Consider the following 16,017-nt stretch of genomic DNA (forward strand, 5'->3'; position numbering starts at 1 on the left):
TTTCCAACACAATGCAGACTCCACATTCCAGGCCAAATCTCAGGTTTACTGTCTCTGACATGTTAAGAGCAATGGGCACATATTCTGTTAATGCCTAGAGGCGTGCTGAGCTAATGCCCGGCACCTCCCTAGTGATTAGCAAGAGAGGAGAACGGCTTTGAACTGGGAAGGGGAAAGGAGTCACAATTCCACCTCCTCGCTACACTTCTGCCTTCAAGTTCAAACCTTCTTACGTTTAGCCTGATATTTTATTTTAGTAGACTGCTTGGAGATTTGAGGAGTTTTGTTTATATGGCTGTGATATTTGTTTATATGGTCAGGTTTTTTTATTTGCCTGAGATGTCTGAGGAAGGGCAGAGTGATGGGGAAGGAAACTGAATTCTAACTGATGACAGGATAAAAGAAAAAGAAGGAACCTCCCACGGCCCAATTTTCATCCCCTGGGCCCTACCCAAAGTAAACAGCTTTCAATTTTGTTTTCTTATTATATACAGTTTTACATGGGCTGGATCAGAGAGAGGAAGGACTTGTTATACAAGATGACTAACTGTACACATTCATTTAACTAGATCAGGGAGGTAAGAGGCAAATGGTGGAGTCTCTTTAGGGCTATACCGGAATTGCCTTCAGACTTCACAGTAAACTCACAATGTAGTATCACTATCCCCCCCACCCCCCCTTTTCTTCTTTGAGACGGAGTCTCACTCTGTTGCCTAGGCTGGAGTGTAATGGCATGATCTCAGCTCACTGCAACCTCCACCTCCCGGGTTCAAGTGATTCTCCTGCCTCAGCCTCCTGAGCAGCTGGGATTACAGGCACCCGCCATCATGCCCAGCTAATTTTTATATTTTTGTAGAGACGGGGTTTCACCATGTTGGCCAGGCTGGTCTTGAATGTCTGACCTCAGGTGATCCGCCCACCTCAGCCTCCCAAAGTGCTGGGATTACAGGGGTGAGCCACCACACCTGGACTATCTTCCGTCTTCTTAAAAGGTGAATAGGCCGGGCACAGTGGCTTATGCCTGTAATCCCAGCACTTTGGGAGGCCAAGGCGGGCTGATCACCTGAGGTCAGAAGTTCAAGACCAGCCTGGCCAATATGGTGAAACCCCATCTCTACTGAAAAAAAAAACAAAACAAAAATTAGCTAGGCGTGGTGGCGGGTGCCTGTAATCCGAGCTACTCAGGAGGCTGAGGCAGGAGAATCACTTGAACCCAGGAGGCAGAGTTTGCAGTGAGTCAAGACCATGCCACGGTGCTCCAGCCTGGGCGACAAAGGGAGACTCCATCTCAAAACAAAAAAACCAAAACAAAAAAGAAAGAAGTCTCAGAGTGATACAGTGACCTGCCCCAGTCATAGCTAGTCAACGAAGGTGCTGGGATCTGAGTTCAGGCCTCTGGGACCCTCTGTCTGTGTCCATGGCTCCATGGTCTGAGGTGGCAAGTCAGACATGTGAGTTCTGGTTCCACCTCTGTCACTAACACTGAGCAGAACACTTCTGTCTTTAGATCTCTGGTGCTGCATATACAAAATGGGGATAAAAAATGCTGACCTCACATTTATGGTGAGCACAAAATAAATTACTAAATTGGAAATTTTGTTTATATGGCTGTGATATTTGTTTATATGGCCATTTAAAAAATTTGCCAATAAATAAACATAACGCCTTTGCAACTATGAGGGATTATCATTGCTCTTTTTAGTATTTGTCCTTTCTGTGCCTCAGTTTTCTCAATCATAAAAGATGTGCCGGGCGGTCACGGTGGCTCATGCCTGTAATCCCAGCACTTTGGGAGGCCGAGATGGGCAGATCACCTGAGGTCAGGAGTTTGAGACCAAGCCTGGCCAACATCATGAAACCCCATCTCTACTAAAAATACAAAAATCAGCTGGGAGTGGTGGCAGGTGCCTGTAATCCCAGCTACTTAGGCTGAGGCAGGAGAATTGCTTGAAACCGGGAGGTGGAGGTTGCAGTGAGCCGAGATTGTGTCACTGCACTCCAGCCTGGGCGACAAAAGTGAGACTCCGTCTCAAAAAAAAGAACAACAACAACAAAAAAGATGGGACCAAGTGATCACCAAGGTTCCATTTCTGGCTCTAAAATTCTATGCTTTTATAAGTCTAAACAGCTCTGGGCTACAAAACAGTTTGGTTTTACAGGATACTTCTTTGCAATGATATATACCAGAATTTTAACAGTGCTGTTAGAGCCTCTTGTGTTTATAAAGGGCTCTGAGCTCCTAATCTTTGTATCTTAATATTTGAAAGCCTCCTTTGGAATGAGATGAGAAACAGCTACCTTGACACATACTAGATTTTTGTTGTTGTTGTTGTTGTTCTTAATCTATACAATCAAGTGAAATCATTCTCTACCAAATCAGGAAGAGAAACACAAAAATATTATTCTACCAATCCTGCAGCAACCACCTTGATTTGGAAAAACAAAACTGTCCCTTTCTCTAGCTTAAAAAAAAGGCTGTACTTTATAGTAATTATCCTGCTCTATTTTATCAGAAATAATCAACACCTTTATCACAAAATAACTTCTTGAGCCACTAAAAGGCAATTATAAAAAAGCCAACTGTGTCATCCAGAGCACCATGGTAACCAACATCACTAGGGCATGAAAAAATAGTTGTTCGTCACTAGAATCTAAGCCAGTTAGTGGTTTGGCTTGCTAAGCAACACTGTAAAAATAGCAGAGTAACAACCCATTATCTGGAGGTCTGACTTCCCACTGTTTTGAATATGGTCCCAGAAAGAACTGTCCCAGGTCTCTCCATTGACTCCCTGCCCTAGGCTTACAGTCAAAGCCTAACTAATCATTTAACCAACAAGTATTGATTGAAGCATACTATATATCAGGCACATGATTCTCAACATGGTATTCACTTAGTTTATCAGTGAAACAGAAACTGTGAGATGAACACAGGAAAAGTGGTTTTGTGGGGAATGGTGGGACAGGAATTTGCTGGAGGCAGATTCAAAGAGAACTAACAGCTGTCAGCCAGAGGACAGAGAAAAATGTAAAAAATAGGGAATACAGCATAAAATAACTACACTCTCATGATCATGATCCTGCGTCATCAAGAAAAGATTAAGTTATATTTAGAATCCTTTGTTAAGGAAGGCAGGAATGGGTATAAAACATTTTAGAAATATCACCATCAAAAATGGTTAAAATATACAGTCTTAGCATTTGAAGGAAACAAAATTATGTTTGACAAATATCTCCAGCTGCCTAGCTCCCCATTTTGCTGGAAGAAAAGCAACATTATGATAATGGCTTTCCCAGCATTCAGACACAGTGTCGGCTCCCCCGCTGCCTTTCTTTTTCAGCTCAAACTCCTGCCTTAGCTGGAACACTCTTCCCTTCATAATTGCTTAGCAGGGTCCTTCTCCTTCTTTTAAGGCTGAGCTGAAATTCCACTTTCTCAGAAAAGTTTTCTCATATCATCTAGGGACTATTTCTCCCTTCCCTTTTCACCCACTGATGTTTTCTGGATTCCCTTCCCTGTACCCCAGGCTGCCTCGTATCATCATTTCCATCATGGCCCTTCCTTCTTTCTTGTTCCTGGAGGGCAGGGTCAGCACTGCATTTATATCCATGTCTATCTGCCGAGCCCTGGTACTCAGTACATACTACTGAACTGACCTGCCCAGACGCTGTTGAGAGTCACTGGGGGAAAACAGGAGGGTGGCAGAGGTGGCACTTTCCCTCCTGGATGTTACACAGCCCAGGAGCTCGGCATGGCACCCATGCTGGCCCTCCTTCCTCAGGGCCTTTGCATGTCTGTTCCTGTCTCCTGGGAAGCTCTTCCTCTGATAAACTCCTTGTCACCGTCCTTTAGGATTCAGCTCAAATACCACTTGGCGAGGGAGAGTCTATCTTTACCTATAAGACCAAGTCTATCTATTATATGTTCAGAGCTCCCTATACTTTTTCTTCAACTCACTTAGGACAATTTGTAATTATTTATTGCTCGGTGTCTCTCTCCTACTCGACTGCAAGCCCTAGGAGGGCAGGAATGGTGTCTGTCTTGTCCACACTGCATCCCCAGTGCCTAACACAGGCCTGACCAGAGAGAAGAATGGCCATTCAATACAGGAAGGAAGGAAGGAAGGAAGGAAGGAAGGGAAAGAAAGAAAGAAAGAGAGAGAAAGAAAGAAAGAGGGAGAGAGAGAGAGGGAGGGAGGGAAGGAAGGAAGGAAGGAAGGAGGGAAGAGAGAGAAAGAAAAGAATTGAGAATCCCATTTTGAAAAGGAACATAACAGTAGCAAATAAAAAGAGAATTTAGAGTTGTTATTGAAGGTCCCAGAATCCCCAAACATGGGCCTAGAAGGAATTCGTTTTAAGACAGTACTACTAGGAAAACCCACAGACCTTCCTCGGAGACACCCAAACGCTTCAAGGGAGCGAGAAACACAATCAAATGTATTTGGTAGCTAAAAAATGGAACTGAGATGAGCTATGATATTCTTCAAATACAAGAATATTCACAAAGGATGATAAATAGAAAAAATGGAATTTAACTGCAGCCTGTGGGATTTAGATAGATAAAAAGACAAGTTTGACAATGAAGGCTGGTATGGCCTGGAAAAGATAACTAAATCTGAAAAAAGTGTGAATGAGATTCTCTCACAGGTTTTTTTAGTGCCCCTTCCAGTTCAGATTCTATTGTTACCTGGCATTTCTTTTGCCAGGCTGGAAAAAAAAGAATATAACAACATTATAACAATCACAACGAAAATGTTTAAAGGAAAAAACCCCACAAGTTTATCATCTTGAATATTAATTATTTTCACTTTTTCATTTCCTTTCATTCTTTCTCTCTATATACAATGGACTACACTTGGTTTACTGTTTGCTCTATTGTTTAGAAAGTAAGCATCTCATTACAAATTTTACTGATTATTATTTAGCAACATTTAACACATTTTAAAAACGTAATACATCTATTTATAACAGTGAAATGTAACTGTGAATGAAAAAATTTATTTTCTTTTATGGAAGACAAAGAATAGAGCACTAATGCTTTGGCAGGTATAGAATTAAGCAATGGAATGGTTATTCTTCCTGCAAAAATAGCTAAGGTCAGCATTTGGAGTGTAAAGTAAAACACTGGCTTTTTGGACTAGATTATTCTGCAGTGAAAAGGCCACCTTGTGTGTCTGGGCCAGGAGCACTTACTGGCTGGTTGGAATACTTTAGGCCAGAGGTCCCCAACCTTTTTGGCACCAGGGACAGGTTTTGTGGAAGATGATTTTTCCACGAACTGGGGTGGGATGGGGGACAGTTTGGGGATGGAACTGTTCCACCTCAGATCATCAGGCATTAGATTCTCATAAGGAGCACGCAACCTAGATTCCTTGCATATGCAGTTCACAATAGGGTTCTCGCTCCTAATGCCCCAGCTGATCTGACAGGAGGTGGGGCTCAGACAGTAATGCTTGCCCACTGCTCACCTTCCACTGTGCGGCCCAGTTCATACCAGGCCACAAACTGGTACCGTTCTGCAGTCTGGGGGTTAGGGACCCCTGCTTTAGGCAACAGACCACTTGCAGGAAGACCAAAGATGGAAGAGGATATTTTTAGCTCCATAATGTCTGCCTAGCTCACCACTGTGTTCCCAGAGTCTAGTATAATGCCTGGCCCAAAGCAGGAATTCAAAAAATGTTTACTGAATGAATCAATGAATAAGCAAAGACTGAGTATAGATTGTGCAGTAGGCTGTGTTACAGCCATGCTAGTGTACAGGTGGAGCAGCCTAGCATACGTGGGTTGTGCTCTTTTGTTTGTAAAGATGGTGTTACTAGCCCAGCAAAGCTAAATTGTTTAATTGAGTTAAATGTCAGTCAGTGCTGTATTACTCAGAAGCTTTGACTTCAGAACAAAGCTTTATTCCTTTCCCCTGTTGTCTATACAGAACTCGGTGTCTCCTAAAAGCAATCCAATAATAGAGTAGTAAATTTAAGAAGTATGATAAAGCTCTATGGCTCCATTTTTAAAATTAGTCTTCTCAAATTATAGAACTCAACCCTGAGGAAACTATAGCAAAAATACTATCCTATAAGAAAATCACTCAGGATTAGAATGGGACATTTGATTTGTGCTTGATGGCAGGACAATGGGTTTTTCTTTTTGTTTTCTTTTTAAGAATTTCATTATTATGTGCAATATATTTTTAATATAACAAAATATTGAGTTACTATTTCAGGACAGTGGGATGATTATCCTATGATTTTCATACTTCTTTTTTCTATTATTCTATATTCAAATTTGTTTCTGTATAAATTATAGAAACATAAACTTCAGTAAAAAATTTATAAAAGCAAAATATGACTGGGTGCAGTGGCTCACACCTGCAATCCTAGCACTTTGGGAGGCTGAGGCTGGCGGATTGCCTGAGCTCAGGAGTTCGAGACCACCCTGGGCAACACGGTGAAACCTCGTCTCTACTAAAATACAAAACTTTAGCCGGGCATGGTGGCACATGCCTGTAGTCCCAGCTACTTGGGAGGCTGAGGCAGGAGAATCGCTTGAACCCAGGAGGTGAGATCACACCACTACACTCCAGCCTGGGCAACAAAGTGAGACTCCATCTCAAAAAAAAAAAAAAATGCCACCTAGTCATAGTTATTGTATCCTCCATGTTCCCATTGCATTTTTTCATTTCTAGTATAGCACTTTCATTTTAATGCTTTATGTACCAAGGTCTGTCTTACCCATATCCTGTACTTATATACTGAGACATGACTTGTAAATTCAAGGTCACCGGAAGTCATGGGAAAGGTGAGTGTCCAGCTTGCCTTCTAGCTTTGCAAAGGGAAGTGTTATTCATCCACTATGCTTTAGGCTCTTTGGGAACAGAGATTTTTATCTCATACCCCTAACTCTTAGCACAGTGCTTTACATGTGAAAAGAAATTGTTGTAATAAATATTAATAGATGTACCTAAAGAAGCTGAGAAACAATAGATGCAACACTTTTCTTCTAACACTAACAAACTTCTAAGTTTGATTTGTTCTACTGCATAGTCCAAAATGATTTAATTCATTTACTAGTGCTCTGCAGATCTCTTCCATTATATTAAAGTTTAACTCCTTAAGTCATCCATTCAGTCTTTAAACAAACATTTATTGAAAATTTACTATGTGTCATATCCATCGTTAGCTGCTGGAGCTACAAAGATAGATAAGTTTTGCCCTGGAGATGCTCATTATATGGGCGGGAGGCACTTATAAACAAACGCTGATAGTACAGCTTGTTAGTTCAATGACTGAGATACGCACATAAAACAATGAAGCTGGCCAAAAAATCTATTTTTGTATTTTGGGGTTTACAGGAGAAGTTTCCCAGAGGGGGAGGCCCCTGAGCTGAGTGTCAAAGAGCTGGCAATGAATTAGTCAGGCAAAGCATATTCCTGACAGAAGTGCAGTGTGAATAAAGGGACAAAGACAAGAATAGCACAGTGCACCACAGAGTTCAGCGTTGCTGGAGGGTAAAGCTGTGGCAGGGAGTGGTGAGGGATGAGGCTGGAGGGGAGGGCAGGAAGCAGGTCATGAGTGCATTGCTGGCTGCCTTACCAGCTTAGCCTCTCTCCCGTAGGCAGCGGGGAGCTGCGGAAGGGCTTTAAGCAGTGACATTACTGGAGATTATTTTAGTGGCACTAGAGAGAACGAATTTGAGGGAGACAAAAATGTGAAAAAGTGTAACTTCTTAGGAGGCATTTGCATAAATGAGTAAGAGACTTGTGTTTATATTTAATAATCATAGCTAACATCTACTTAGTACTTATATGACAGGTAGTAAGTAAGCATAATGCAATAGTCTTAATATTTCACACAATCTTATGAGTAAATATTAGTATTATTTTCATTTTACAGCTAATGAAACAGACATAAACAGTTAAGTAATTTGCCCAGGGCCAGTATCAACCCAGGCATTCCAGTAAGTCTTATGTTCTTTTTTTGAGACAGGGTCGCATTCTGTTGCCCAGACTGGAGTTCAGTGGCATGATCTTGGCTTACTGCAACCTCCGCCTCCCAGGCTCAAGCAAGTCTCCTGCCTCAGCCTCCCGAGTAGCTGGAATTACAGGTGTGCCCCATTACTGCCCAGCTAATTTTTGTATTTTTAGTAGAGACGGGGTTTCACCATGTTGGCCAGGCTGGTCTCTAACTCCTGACCTCAAATGATCCACCTGCCTCGGCTTCCCAAAGTGCTCAGGTTACAGGTGTGAGCTACCACGCCTGGCCGAATCTTATGTTCTTAATCACTATCCTGTTTAATTTCTGTCTCCTGAATTAGAATGAAGCTCTATGCAGACAAGGACTATGTTGGTGGTGTTCTCCACTGTGCCAACACAACTATTTGTTGAATAAAATCAGTGAATAACCTAAGAGGAACAAATAGTGGATTAAATTATGTACAGACTTAAGAAATCGTCATGCACTGCTTAACTATGGAGACACTCTCTGAGAAATTCATTGCGAGGCAATTTCATGATTGTGTGAACATCATAAAATGTACTCACACAAAACCTAGAGGATATAGTGTACTACACATATAGGCTATCTGTTATAACCTATTAATCCTAGGCTACAAACCTGTAAAGCATGTTACTGTACTGAATACTGTAGGTAATTGCAACACAATGGTAAGTATTTGCTTATCTAAACATAGTAAAGGTAATGTGTTGCCTTATGACGATGTTAGGTGTTATGACTGCTAGGACATCACTAGGTGACAAGAATTTTTCAGCTCCAATGTAATCTTATGGGACCACCATCGTACAAGGAGTCTATCATTGACCAAAATGACATATGACTGCAGTTGGATGCAATATTGGCATCCAATTATTTGGCCAGCTTTGGTGATTGTTATGGACTGAATGTTTGTCTTCCCACAAAATTCATATGTTGAAGCCCTAACGACACCCAGAGAGGCCTCTAAGGAAGTATAGTAGTTAAGATTAAATGATGGCATAAGGGTGGGCCCTAATCCCACAGGATTGGTGTCTTTCTAAGAAGAGAGGACCAGAGCCTCTTGCTCTCTGTGGGCATGCACTGAGGAAAGGCCATGGAGAGAAGGAACCCATCTGCAAGCCAGGAAGAACATCCTCACCAGAAACTGAGTTGGCCAGAACCTTGATCTTGGACGTCAAAGCCTTGAATTGCGAGAAAATAAATTTCTGTTAAGTCACCAGTCTATGCTATTTTGTAATGACAGCCTGTGCAGACGACAGTGATTAATAGGATGAGGTGAATGCAAAGGAAAGCTTTCTAGCCTGGGAGACTAAAGGGACAAGTGGTGCCACTTATTGGGGACAGAGGCCCATGAAGAGGAAGAGGAGAGATTTGCCTGGATCAAGGAACCACATTAATTATTCTGTATTTAGGGTTCACCTCACTCAAACATAGAAATATAGAAGTTAGGTATTTAAAACCATTTATTCAATAAATGTTTATACATCCCCTAGCCATGGTGGTCACTGTACTTGTCCTGAGAACACAAAGTAAGTAAGATTCATTCTCTGCCCTCAAGGAATTACAGTCCAGTGGTGAGAAATACTGTTCCCTTTTGTAAACCTAGCACTCTAGTGTGAAAGACCATTTTCCTCTTACCCACTTCTAAAGACTTGCAACTCATAAGAAGTAAAAAGATAAAATCCCATATCATCACCTGTAACTGCAGAGTTGTTTAAGATTGGACAAGAGAAGGTATATAGAAATGTTTTATCAAGTTCAATATGCATGTTAGCAATTACTGTAATTATAAAGCTACATTACCAACCTGCAGAAACTGGAGGTGGATTCACCTCCATTGCAGCCATGGGCTGCAATCAGAGGTGAAAAGGCTACCTTTGAACCCTGTGGGTGGCAGGAATTCCAGGATAGAGGAAGGAATAAGACAGGTGTAGCAGGGAAAGAACAGGCTTTGGGGTCCTACAGATGTAGTTCACATCACAATTCAGTCAGTTATTAGTTATGGAAAGTTGTACAAGTCATGTTATTGATCCGAGCTTTAGTTTCTTCATCTGTACAATGCAGTTAATAACATCTATCCAGGAGGGTTGTTCTGAGTATGTAAAGGGCCTGGCATGGTGCCTGGAAGAATTGTTGGTGCTCAGTTAATGGTAACTGTGGCTCCTATTAATATCATCATTTTCCTCTTCTACCTTCTAAGGGGTTTGTTGGTGGTTAAGTTACTTGAGACGCAAGGAAGTAAGGAAAATGGAAGAGCTATTAAAGACCTGCTTTAGAATTTTTTTAAATTATTTATTTATTTATTTTGAGACAGAGTCTTGCTCTGTCACCCATGCTGGAGTACAGTGGTGCGATCTCAGCTCACTGCAACCTCCGCCTCCTGTCTCAGCATTTCTCCTGTCTCAGCCTCCCAATTAGCTGGGATTACAGGTGTGTGCCACCACACCTGGCTAATTTTTGTATTTTTAGTAGAGATGGGGTTTCACCATGTTGGCCAGGCTGGTCACGAACTCCTGACCTCAGGTGATCCACCCACCTCGGCCTCCCAAAATGCTGGGATTACAGGCGTGAGCCACTGCACCCAGCCAAAAAAGTTATTTTTAAAGGTAAAGAAAAGCAGTTCAACCCAGCTTTCATCTCCTAACCTATGGTGCAAATGTATAACTCCTAAAGAAAATGACCACTATGTTATATAGCTTGCAGCCTGAGAACATCCACCTTGTTCATTATGTCTTATAGTCTATCCTAAGTAGATCTACCAAACACTGTTAATAAGGGGTCTCTGAAGGCAATGATTCTCAAACTTTAATGTCACATAGGAGCCACCTGGCGGCTTGCTAAAATGCAGATTTTCATTCAGTGGATTTACGGTGAGGCATAAAATTCTGCATTTCTAATAAGCTCCCAGGTGAGACTCATGCTGCTGTTTCATGGACCTTACTTTGAGGAAGTAGCAAGGCTATGAAAGGAGGTGGAAATATCTTCCTTGGCATAGTATTCTCTGTAATGGCTTGCTTCTCTTTAGTGATCTACCTAAATACAAAGTACCTATTAATAAAACACTAAAGGAGCTTTTTTTTCAGACCAGGTTTAGAAATTCTGCACAGGGATTCATTTCAGATCAATAACAACTTTTTGGAACAGCTTACTATGTACAAGGCACTGTGTAAGGTGCTGGGGATATAAGAGTTAATATGACAATTCCTGCTTCAAAGGACTGCTCATTATGCCCTGTGTATTGCTAACCTCCTGAGGACAGTCTTCTTGTCTCCCCTGTTGCCTAAAACTGTGTAGATGTTTAAAAAATACTAAATGAGGCCAGGTGCAGTGGCTCACGCCTGTAATCCCAGCACTTTGGGAGGCCAAGGTAGGTGGATCACCTGAGGTCAGGAGTTCGAGACCAGCTTGGCCAACATGGTGAAACCCTGTCTCTACTAAAAATACAAAAATTAGCCAGGCGTGGTGGTGCACTCCTGTAATCACAGCTACTTGGGAGGCTGAGGCAGAAGAATCACTTGAACCCAGGAGGCAGAGTTTGCAGTGAGCCGAGATGGCGCCACTGCATTCCAGCCTGGGCAACAGAGTGAAACTTTGTCTCAAACAAACAAACCTAAACAAATGAATGAATGAGTTCATAGGAGTTTCATTTAAAACATCTTCTGCCAGCACACGACAATGAGACACTATCTTAACTGCTCTGTATCTTAACTATCACTTTTAAGAGGTGACTAAGTTAAAATGAGGCCGTTAGGGTGGGCCCTAATCCAATCTGACTGGTGTCCTTGTTAGAAGAGAAAATTTGGACACACAAGGAGACACCACGGATGCATGCATACAGAGGAAATACCATGTCAGGACACAGTTAGAAGGTGGTGACTGCAAGCCAAGGAGAAACGCCTCAGAAGAAACCAAACCCGCCAGACACCTTGATCTTGGACTGCTAGCCCCCAGATCTTTGAGGAAATAAATTTCTGTGGTTTATGCCACCCAGTGCCCAGATCTAAGACCCTACTTCTGTAAGATACACAAAATGTAAGCATAATTCTAAGAGTGGATAGATGAACCTCAAGTTGCAGCGGGAACTATGAATGCAAGGATTAAGGCGAGATGGACTGAACAGGGTGAGACAGCAGCCAAAAATGGACTAAAATAGCTGCCATATATACATTTCTTTCCCTTCTCATCATACCAACACAAAGTCTAGGGCTGTTCTCTCAAATCTGAGAATGAAAGTAGCTTTTAGACCCTTTTCCCCCCTTCCAGGCTACACTTTAATATTTAATATGATTTCAAAATATTGTGGCAGGAACAAGACCCCAGATTTGTTTGTATTCAAAGTTCTAAAGATTATTTATGATGTTAAAGTAGTGAGATTGAATTTTCCCTTCCCTCCCTCCCTCCCTCCCTTCCTCTCTCTTTCTCTCTTTCTTTCTTTTTTGAGACACGGTCTTGCTCTGTTACCCAGGCTAGAGTTCAGTGGCACAGTCATAGCTCACTGCAGCCTCGGGCTCAAATTATCATGACATTAAATTTTTGACAAAAAATTTATACAAAATGCAGTCAAATGAGAGTACTGCTAGCCATTAGGAAGCTATATCTGAAGCCTGAATCTGAAGTCAAGGGATTGATTTTTTGGTTTTTGTTTTTAATAAACATTCCAACTCATATCAGATGAATGCCTCCTTCAAAGGAGTCATTCTGGAAAGTTCTACACTTATTCTAATTATGTCCCTGTTTTCAAATTATGATGTCTGGACTTGCTTTCAGGGTTTGTGAGATAGTCTTTTGAATGCTCTCAATGTTGACTCTTGAAAGTAGATTTGATTTAAAAAACAATCAAGGGTTCTGGGCCAAATCTGGTGAATTAGGGGGACGGTCAAACTGTGTAATGCCAAGAGGGGTGACTCTAATGTATCCAGGCTGATTTTTCTTGAGTGAACTTGTAGTCACCAGAAGGCACTTTCTGAAGACAAACTCAGACATGAAGTAAACATGTTATAAGCATGACATCAAGCTTGAGTTTGGGCAGGAGGGTTGGAGGATGGTGATAGTGCTGAAGGAAACCCCACTCATTTGGGTATACAAGTTTTCTAGGATCTCCTCTACCCAGAATATTTCTTCAGGTCCAGATCTATCCTATTTCACAGGACCACAGTTCCCAGAATTACAAGGATCCTACTGCCTTAGTCAACTTTTAAACCCCAACCTGAGTACTTCCCTCCCCCACACAAAGACAGGGTCTTGCTCTTTTGTACAGTGGTGGGATTACAGCTCATTGAAGCTTTGAACTCCTGGGCTCAAGTAATCCTCTCGCCTCGGCTTCCCAAAGTGCTGGGATTACAAGCATGAGCCACCGCGCCCGGCCCTGGACCTGAGTACTTGATATGTGTGCAATCGATACCTGATGGGAAGTTAAGTATGGGGAAGAACGTCTAAGGTGTCTGGGTTTAGTCTACATGATTCAAAAGGCAGAAGAGCTAGGAGGATTTGGAGACACAAATTTCTGCTCTATATGAGGAAACATTGTCAGCCACTGGAGCTGTCCAGCAATGGAACTAGTTTCCTCTGTAAATAGTGAGCTTTCAGCCCTGGGAGGAGTTTAAAGCAAAGGCTGCTTGTATGGGAACCTGTAGAGGTGCCTCCTGTAATAGGTGGGGAGCTATGCAATGATCTTCAAGGGTTATCTCCCACCTACACAGCATCTGACACTTGGTAGGTCTTGGAAAAACACTGATGGAATGGAATAAATAAGGAATATGGTGCATCTTGTGAATCAAGTAGAGGGGAAGAGGCCTGGGGCTCAATCAGGAGCAAGAAGTGAGGCAGAAGTGAGATGAAAATAGCCAGAGAGCCAAGAGGTAGAGTCTTCCTTGGGTTTTTGGTACCATAGGAGAGAAATTGCTTTGGGTACCTAGAGCCTCACGTGGTTAGGAAAGGATAATACCTTTGAAGGGGATAAGAGTTGGGAGAGAAGATAAGACTACTGCTCACCCTTCTTAAACTCCTCCAGTACCGTGTCCAGTCGGGTGTCATTGAAAACACAATGCAGGGGCCGGTTGTAGAAGCGGGTGACAGTGAGGAGCGGGGTGCAGTCGTCGGGGTCCACGAAAGCCAAGTCCTTGACAAATAAAATGTCCACAATGTTGTGCCGCTGGTCGCCCTCGTACACTGGGATGCGAGTGTAGCCGCTGCGCAGGATCTCGGAGACAGTGGCGAAGTCGAGCACCGCGTCTGAGCGCAGCATGAAGCAGTCTCCCAGGGGGGTCAGCACCTCCTCCACCACTTTGGTGCGCAGCTCCAGGGCACCCTGTATGATGTTGAGCTCCTCCTTCACCAGGTCGCTGTAGGGGTCTGCGGCCCGCAACGTCTCCAGCAGCTTCTCCCGCGTGTAGAAGGTGCTTATCTCCTGGCGCAGCGCCCAGTCCAGCAGGCGGCCCAGCGGGTAGCACACGGGGAAAGCGGCTGCCATCAGAAGCCGGGTCAGGCACACGCTGTGCGAGGCAATGGCCAGCCCGTGCCGCGAGCATACTGAGTAGGGGCAGATTTCGGCGCCCAGGAATACCGCGCCGGTGCACACGAGCGCCGGCAGCCATGGGAAGTGGATCCCCTCTTCGCTGTAGTCTTCCCCGGTACCCCCGACGCCTGGCGGCAGCGAGGTGTACAGCCAGCCAGCCAGGGCCGCGTTGGCTCCGGCTTGGCCCAGGAGTAGGGTGCAGAGCAGATGGGTCCCCCTGCCGCGAACGGCCTGCACGCGGCGCGCCTGCTCCTGCTCGGCGGCCGAGCCGCTGTTCCGCAGCACCCGTAACTCCACCGGGTCCAGCGACAGCAGGCTCAGGCGCAGGCCGCTGAACAGGGCCGACAAGGCTAGCAGCAGGAGCGCCCCGAGCGCCCGCAGCCACGCAGGGGGCAGCAGGTCCCCGCCTGGGCCGTACAACCGCGGGCGGACGCGCAGCAGGAAGCCGCCGGCGGCGCCGTGGTGGTGCCACGCGCGCCCATCCCAGGCGCAGAGCGAAAAGAGCTTCCCGCCACCGCCCGCGCCGCCCCGCTCCGCCTCGCCCTTGCGCAGCTCCCGCACTCGCACCTGGACCAGGGCCGAGCCTGCCACGCCCCCGGGACGCAAGGGCCCCAAGACTTCCACGTCCGATGCCCAGTCGCTCTGCTCGCGGCAGCGCTGCGGTCCCGGGGGGCGCGTGGGGACCGCGCTGGGGGCCACGCCGCTACCGCCCGGGGGCTCCTCGATGAACACGAGCCGCGGAGCCCAGTCGCCGGTGCCATTCTCCCCCGAGTTGAGGGTCGGTGAGGGCACCGGTGCGGCGGTGGCCGGCGGTCCTGGCTGGAAATAGACACGCAGGAGGAAACTGGTGCCTTCGGCGGCGCGCAGGGTGCCCCCCTCCAGGGACACGCGGCCTCCAGCAGTGTCCTCGGGCCGCAGGCCCAGCAGCCAGGCGGCGGCGGCCGGGGGCCGAGGAGACAGGGAAAAGAAGAGCAGGAGCACAGCGCCTCGGCTGCAGCAGTCTCGGAGCCTGACACCCACCGCTGCTGCCGCCGCCGCGGCCGCCGCCATCCTGCACCCAGCGCGGCTGCACGTGATACTGCAGAAAGCCGAGCGAGAGCTGGAGAGAGGAGGAGCCGGAGCCGGGAACCCAGCCGCAGGCAGGTCACCACGTGTACGCCCACTGCGCGCGTGGGCTGGTGGCGGTGAGCATTCAGACTCCGCCTGGGCAGGAGGTCCCCGCGGTAGGCTGGAGGTGGCCAGGCATCACCGCACTGTGCGTAGCGGGTACACACTTCGGTATATCTGAGATGCAGCCTGAAAAGTCTGGGTTTGCAGCATGGCCTCCTACTCCAAAAGTAAGGTGCCCCTCTACGAACTCCTACCCGGCAGTAATTCCCTGCCGGCTCCACTGCTTCCTCATTGGCCTGGGAAATTTCCCAGCTTTTTGCTTCTCCTGCCACTTGCATTCCCCCTTCTGGTCAAAAGAATATTCTGGAGTCAATTCTTGAATATGTGAAAACGTTTAGCCTCAACTCC

The 16,017-nt window shown here is 45.3% G+C and overlaps 1 protein-coding gene across 6 annotated transcripts in view; it reads right to left on the reverse strand.

Moving 5' to 3' along the window:
- CNNM1 (cyclin and CBS domain divalent metal cation transport mediator 1) overlaps nucleotides 1–15,625 on the reverse strand; it is a 71,843-nt gene extending 56,218 nt beyond the window's left edge. For 3 of the 6 annotated variants that reach the window (XR_009212732.1, XR_009212731.1, XM_032134636.2), the window contains exon 1: nucleotides 13,977–15,617. Coding sequence is in view for 4 of the 6 variants with exons in the window: in XM_032134636.2 (XP_031990527.1) it covers nucleotides 13,977–15,549 (1,573 nt within the window). In the remaining 2 variants the exon portion in view is untranslated. Of the gene's footprint in view, nucleotides 1–13,976 lie in introns of all 6 variants that reach the window. The other 3 variants (XM_032134665.2, XM_032134654.2, XM_058436112.1) reach the window with 3 other exon arrangements.
- Between the last annotated feature and the right edge of the window lie 392 nt (nucleotides 15,626–16,017).

The sequence above is a fragment of the Hylobates moloch genome, unplaced genomic scaffold (genome assembly GCF_009828535.3).
Source record: "Hylobates moloch isolate HMO894 unplaced genomic scaffold, HMol_V3 SCAFFOLD_3, whole genome shotgun sequence".
NCBI classification, from domain to species: domain Eukaryota; kingdom Metazoa; phylum Chordata; class Mammalia; order Primates; family Hylobatidae; genus Hylobates; species Hylobates moloch.